We start from the raw sequence: 7,208 nt of genomic DNA, 5'->3' as shown, positions 1-7,208 counted from the left end.
GAAAAATACTGAGGTCATGTAGCTAAGTAACCAAAATTGTTTTCTGCTTTCTTACTACCTGTTTCTTTTTTGGAGACAGGGTTACTTTGTGTAGCTTTAGAGCCTATCCTGGATCTCGCTCTGCAGAACATGCTGGCTATGAAATCAGAGATCCACCTGCCCCTGCCTCCCGAGTGCTGGGATTAAAGGCATATTCCATCACCACCCAGCCTACTACCCATTTCTAATGGTGTTTTATCACATACATACTTTATATACAAGGGAGGGGGAATAGTAATACACACACACACACACACACCCCTGCCTTTATACACTCACAAGTCAATTTCTAATCTGTGTCTATACTAGATGTATCTAGTGTTGGCTATCTGGTTCATTTATTCTTTAAATTTCTACTTTGCTGGCGCTTGTTGCAAAGAAGAGACTGGGGGTTTATTTCCCAGAGCTTATAAATATTTCTCCTTCTGATTCAGGTTCACAAAGATGGATACAAAGAACCCAAAGTCACTGTTCGATCTCGCTATACAGAGTCTGCTGAGAAATGAGTCTATAGCAATCCAAGCTCTGGAGGATATGCCAAGACTCTTTTTTGTTCCACTGTTCATTGCTGCCTTCAAGGGTGGGCATAAGAATATATTGAGTGAGATGGTGAAAGTGTGGCCCTATTACTGTCTCCACATTGGGTCATTAACTGTACAGGAGCCTCACCATGAACTCCTGAAAGCCATGATTGAGAATCTTCCAGTGCGTCCTTCAAGGAACTCTGCTTCTAGGTAAGACTGTATAATAGAAACATGGAAAGACAGAGGCGGTTATACCACAGCCTGCTACTCTCCCAGAAGGAGTAACAAGTAAATGCTGAAGATTTATGGGTGAGGCTGTTGCCTTCAAACTTGGTAACACATTAAAGATTGATTGTATTCAATGTTAATTATGAAATCGGTTACTGATTGTATTCAATATTCATTTTGAAATTGGTTACAGAGGGTTCTATTGATGGTTTTACATAACAGGTGTTACATAAGACAAAGACAGGAGCTTTAAGACTGGAGGGGATTTAAGGTATATAAAGGATTGGGGGAGGAGGCTGAATTTTCATGGGAAAGATTTGTTGATAGTACAAGGAGTGTCAGCTATGGATAAAAGAATTAGTTCCTAGATGTCATCATTGATTCTACTCAGTTTCATTATCATTGGCTATTTCTCAACTATTCTATCTCCTCTTACCCCTACAGGAGACCTAAACTGAGGATCCTAGATATAAGGCAAGACAACGACTGTAGGACCACATGCTATGAAGTCAGCATCAACGAACCTTTCTGTTTTCATTCTTGTGCTTATTCTGACAGCTCTATCCTGAAAATAGAAGGGCAGCATGGTTTCGTAAATCCAGAGTCCATGGTTCAGTTCCCCAGGCCTGTAGAGTTACTAGTGGATCTTTCCCTAGATGGCTCCTTAGTGGAAAAGGAATTTTTGGTTTTTCTTACAAGTAAAATTAGGGAGAGTTTAGGGTCTTTGCACATATGCTGTCGAGATTTACAAGTTGATAAACTATGTGACAGCAAATGCACACTGAGACTTCTTGATCTCAACTGTGTTGATCAGTTGTCAATTGATAAGGGTTCGCTGAGTGATATCACCAATGTCCTTTCTCAGATAGACCACCTAGAGAGCCTCAGTCTGTCTAAAGTCACTTTTAGATCTCTGGGTGGGAAACTCTTTAAAAATTTCCTGGGTCACTTGCAACGTATGAACAGCCTTAAGGAAGTCAGCTTGTCTTCATTCTGTCTCACGGGTCATCTGGACAGAGTGCTCAGGTAAGAGTTTGGGCCAGGGCCCTGGGTTTCCTGGAGAGCTTGTTGAGACAGGAAAGAAAACATTCTTGGGTATTCCTTATCTCCTGAACAGCTTTTATGCTTTCCACTTTGTTGCTTCTGGGAATTTGAAACTGGAGAAAGAATTACAAAAATTAAGCAGCCAGCAATGTACAGACAAGTGCAGAAATAAAAGGTGAAAAACACTAGCCTTCTAGATATGAAGAGGAACAGGGATTGAGATGGGGGAAGACTTTTTACTATAGCATTGATCCACCTAATCTTAGATGCCCATAGTCCACAATGTCAGATCACTTTATTGATATGTAATCTCCAAGGCATAGGCCATGAAAGTAGAGGTTGGTATTTAGGGACTGACCAAAGGGAATTTTCAGTTGCCTGCTCTTTCTGATCCCTCCCCACTAAAAAGGTGAACTGAAATATAGAATGGATAAAGTTGTAAGTATCAAGTGCTTTCAGTTTTTTCTCTTAATATTTCTTAAAATCGTCTATTATAATACAATTTACACATTCTTAAGATTAAAAGAAATTGTATCTCAGTGTCGAACACAAAACTTTCAGCCAGATGTAGTGGCACGGGATTTTTATCTCAGCACTCAGGAGGCAAAGACAGGCAGATTCTTTGAGTTCAAGGCCTGTATATTCTCCATAGTGAGTTCCAGGACAGCCAGGACTACAGAGAAAGATCCTGTCTAAAACAAATTATCAGAGTCACAAAACTATTAAGTGAACTAAAGCACACATTAACACATTAATACTCAATTATAATGCCTGTGAATAATAGTTTATTCTAGATATAAAGGTGTAGTTTTCCTTATTCAGTCTTCATTCTTCACAAGTTTTTTGTTGTTTTCTCCCTACAGAGTCCTGCCACCTAGTCTGAATTTCTTGTATCTGACATACTGTGATCTTTCGCACAGAGACTTCAGATTTCTGGCCCAGAACCCTCAGGTCTCCCGCCTAAAGCTGTTGAATCTTAGCAACAACCCAATGTATTGGGATGATTTTGAGCCCTTTCAAACTCTTCTGGTAAATCTCTCTGGTACTCTGCGGCATCTAGAGATAAATAATTGCCTTATAAATGATACTACAATCTCTGTTCTTATCCCTGCTCTGATTCGTTGTACTCATCTCCGTGTCCTGTGCTTTGCTTCTAACCCCATCACAATGCCTATGCTTATGACTATCATGAATAATTTAACACCCTTGAAGAAGCTAAAATATGTGATTTATCCCATCCCTGTACATTGCTATGAAATATGGCCTTTTCAGGGCACTATAGACCGAAGGAAGCTTGCTATTGTACAACTACAGTTGAAGGTGATGCTAGCGCTTGCAGAGAGAGCTGACATGAACTGGATCACTTACTTAGAATAAATATCACAGTCCAACACAGTTTCAACCCGATATGTACTATTTAAGTACTAAATGTTATTTCCTGGACCCACACACACAATATATAAGGTTCTTTACATTGTAGAAAATTACACTTAGGGAATATAGGTATGTAACTGATTCCTACACAGAATATTTTAGAAAAGATGGAGGATTTTGAGAGTTCCTGCTTATCACTGGTCTACTATTGATATATTTCATTTTACTGACCAGAGTGATGTGTATTGCGTATAATACAGGATGATAAGTCCTAGTTTGCTCTGTCTGTGCCCATACTGTTTGGTTCGCTTGTTGGTACATCACACAAATCAGAACAGTGACAGACTTTCCTGCCTATAATTGTGAAAAGGTCAGTGATTTTTGAAGACAATGTTTTCATCCCCTAAATTACTTTAGGCTGGTTTTGGTTACTTTTGGAAATCCATGAGGATTTAATAGTGGGGCCAGGAAAGAAAGACAGCAGAGGCTTTGAGGTTTCAATAGAACCTTCAAGAACATAATTATAATATTTCCTTGATGTAGGCCTGCCCTAAAGTTTCCACTACTTCCCATGAAGTTCTCAGCTGGATATCCAGCCTTTGCCACATGAATTTTTAGGTGGGATTTAGGTTCCTTGCCATAATATTCCCCCTACTTCCTTTAGTTCTCTTACTCTACTCCCAATTCCTTTAGTCCTGTCATTTCCTTAGCTGTATAAATCATTCCCTATATATATTGATTCTTTTTCCACTAGCTGTGCCCCATTTGGTATGATACATACTAGCCATGTGTGAGTACTGAGTCCAACTTATTTTATACTCTAGAACATAACATAATTATAAATTCAGTTTGCATATCCTAGACATACTTAGAAATGATGTGTGTAAAGTCTATAGTTAATAATTTACACAGGGCTAAGGAAATGCCTCAGTCGTCCAGTTGCTTACCACACAAGCCCGCCTGTGCTCAGTCCGAACCTAGCATTTGTGTAAAAAGCTGAGCATCCAGGTGCACACTTGTCACTCCAATGTGAAAAGGTGGAGGAAGGAAGAGCCTTGGGGCCATGTGGCCGGACATTCTAGCAAATTAGAGATTCGAGGTTCAGTGAGAGATCCTGCCTCAGAAAATATGAGTAGAAGAAAATTCCAGATACCTAATTTTGGCATGCATGTGAGCATGTGCATGAGGACACACACACAGAGACAAGCAAGTGCACACACCTCCTCCCACACATGAACATGGACACATAAAAATATCTTACTCGCATTGTTAATTTCTTGAAACAGCATACTGAATTGCAAAGACATGGTAAAGATGTAAGATTAGGATTTGTTCCTTCCACATGTTGAAATGCCAAAATGACTACATTTTACCGACTAATAAAAAGAGTAGGCTGTAAGTAATCATTTACACATAATGTTTTCTTACTTAAATAAATTACTAAAAGCAATGGCTTAGAAATTTATATTGTTTTCTTTTTTAAGTGAGGTCAAACTCGGTTTTAGTCTGACCACAGATAACAGTAATTGAATTTTGTTTTTAGTAGTGATACTGGTAAATATATCAAACTACATTTTACAGGCATTATTATAATAGGAAAACTGACAAGACAGTTAACATTTGTTTTTTATTAATTTTTTGGTGGTAACGTATTTCCAAGTAAGTAAGAAAAAGCATGTTAAAATATACTGAAGTTAACGTGTCATATTTCTTTTGTGATACATTTCAAATTTGTTCATATTTTCCCTCATGCTTTTATCATATAATGCACAAAATTTCAAAGACCTACTAGTATGCCTTTGTAATGAGCGATTTACTTACATTGTTTCCAAGTTAAAAATTGTGGAGTTTTTGGCACTTTTTATTAAATAAAATATTAAAATTAGGTCTACCTGTTTCTTTGAACTTTCTTTTTTGTTTTTTCCATATGGCTCTTACTATATATTCTCTGAATAAGCTGGGATCTCGTGCTCTCAGAGGTACAGTCTGACCAGTGTGTTAACAGTGGCAGAATACTGGGGAAGAGGCAACTGGATCAATATTTGTCCGGACCAGCAGGATCTTCAGTGGAGATCCTAGAAGGGGGAATGGTGAATGAAAGGGACAAGAGACACAAAGAATTGACAGCAAGACAGGTATTCTGATCAAGCTGCAAAATTTTATTTTGCTCAGGCAAGTTTTATAGCAAGCAGACCAGGAAGCTTTCTTTGGGAAAAGATCAGGGAAGTGTTGGGTTGCTAAGCAACCGAACCACAAAATGTTGTTACTAATGGTCAGTGTAGCAGAAAGATAAGGAAATGTTATTTTCTAATAACTCAGGACTTGTCCAGGTATGTCAGTTTTCTGTTAAGTGGGTCAGTACTGGAGAACAGAAACTTAACTCAGGCAGGCAATATGGCATGGCTCTTACAATTGTTCCTGGCATCTCCTCACTTTGTTTTATTTTATGGGGGAGTGTGCCCACCTGAATGGTGGTGGACCTTAACAGGCTGGGGGAGACATTGACCTGATTCCTCCTAGAGCCGCTGCGGGCTTGAGAAAAAGGGTACCTTTTGGGGAGGAGAGGGCTTAGGCATTTTGTTGCCTGTAGATACCAACCTCTATGCAAGTCATGTTTGTCTCTCAGGGAATCTGAACCAAGGGCTATTAAATCAGCCTTCCCCTGCAGTGCTTGGCCTTGCACCCAGCGGTGTCCATACCGGCTGATGCCAATAAGCGTAGGTTCAGACTTTATGCTGCTCCTAAAGGAGAAGAGGACTGAGAAATATCATAGGGATCACATCCTCAATCCAACATTTCAAGCTGATGGTAATGAACCTGTATAGGTTTTGATGCCAGGGAGTCTATTTGTTTTTTGATGAATCGGATTAGCCTGCCAATTATAAAGGGACCCAAAGTTATAAATAAAAAAGGCTGGTCCTGCGAGGCATTAAAAAGGAGAACATGGATGATCTCCGCCAGTTATCTGTGGCAGCAGACAATTGCTGCTTATGTAGCTCTAGGCTAAGTTTATGTAACTTATCTGGGTTTTTGCCATTCCAGACTCATTAATATAATAACATTCTTCTCTCAGAAAAAGGCATGTCCCACCCTTTTCTGCTGTCAGCAGGTCCAAGGCCCGTCGGTTTTGTAGGGCAACCTGTGCAAGGGAGGTTAACTGCCTCTGGAGGAAGGACAAGGATGCTGCAGCAGCCTTGATTGCTACCTGAAGTTGTTCAGATAGATGAGCCGTTGTTATGAGGGAGTGACCCAGGGCTTCTCCAACCAAGCCTGCAGAGACTAGGGAGGTGGCAAGGGAAATACTGGCCACAAGGGGCAAGAAGACAGCTCTTTTTTGCTTGGGCAAGGGGAGGGGGCGTCCCATCCCAAGAACTCTGCAGGGGTCCTGAGTATAAGTTGTGGGACCAGAGTGACGGGTAGGCAGAACATGTCCTTTGGGATAGGGATGGTCAAATTTTTTGATAGAGTGCCATTGCACCAAAAGAAAAATCCAGGGAGGGCAAAAGGATGATTGGGTAATACGGTCTGACTTCAAGAGGGAAGGGAAACACTGGAAAAGCAAAAATCAAACTTGGAGCGGCCTGGGTCAAGAAACAAGGGTACTTCAGGGATGGGGTGGAAGCCATGGGAATTATCAGTGGTGGTACAACTAAGGACCCGCAGCAGGGGTACTGCTGTCAGGGGAGGACGTCCCAGGGCTGCACATAGGAAGCATGATAAGAGATTCCCAATGCCAGTAACACTGGCAAACATAAGGCCTTCTCGGAGGAGGGAAAGCCAAGAAAATGGAGAGGAGGGGATAATAGTTGTGTCATTATTTTTTTTTCTTGTATAAGGATAGTATGGTGGACTGTAGACTGTACTTGTACATAAGAGCGCCAAATGTAGAGTCTGGAGCTAGGCCATGTGGCCATTCGGGCCATGTACATGGCTCCTTCTACTGTACTAGTCCATCTCGAGTTCCACGGGTCCCAAACCACTAGGGAATATCCTGTGGAT

At 40.6% G+C, this 7,208-nt stretch overlaps 1 protein-coding gene across 1 annotated transcript; it reads left to right on the top strand.

Moving 5' to 3' along the window:
* The first annotated feature begins 398 nt into the window (after positions 1 to 398).
* Positions 399 to 5,094, top strand: LOC131898860 (melanoma antigen preferentially expressed in tumors-like). The gene is made up of 3 exons (XM_059250101.1): positions 399 to 773; positions 1,236 to 1,817; positions 2,699 to 5,094. The coding sequence occupies exons 1-3, from the start codon at positions 484 to 486 to the stop codon at positions 3,210 to 3,212; spliced, it is 1,386 nt and encodes a 461-aa protein (XP_059106084.1). The 5' UTR covers positions 399 to 483; the 3' UTR covers positions 3,213 to 5,094.
* Positions 5,095 to 7,208: the final 2,114 nt, after the last annotated feature.

Source organism: Peromyscus eremicus, chromosome X, assembly GCF_949786415.1.
Source record: "Peromyscus eremicus chromosome X, PerEre_H2_v1, whole genome shotgun sequence".
NCBI lineage: Eukaryota > Metazoa > Chordata > Mammalia > Rodentia > Cricetidae > Peromyscus > Peromyscus eremicus.
Note: the sequence above shows the minus strand (reverse complement) of the source record. Positions and strands in the feature narration are given on the sequence as shown.

Bases quoted from the DNA above. Each gene is read 5' to 3' on its own strand.
- LOC131898860 (XM_059250101.1), top strand. From the start codon at position 484: ATGGATACAAAGAACCCAAAGTCACTGTTCGATCTCGCTATACAGAGT. The intron at 774-1,235 runs GTAAGACTGTAT...TTACCCCTACAG, and splicing joins TCAAGGAACTCTGCTTCTAG to GAGACCTAAACTGAGGATCC. The intron at 1,818-2,698 runs GTAAGAGTTTGG...TTCTCCCTACAG, and splicing joins CATCTGGACAGAGTGCTCAG to AGTCCTGCCACCTAGTCTGA.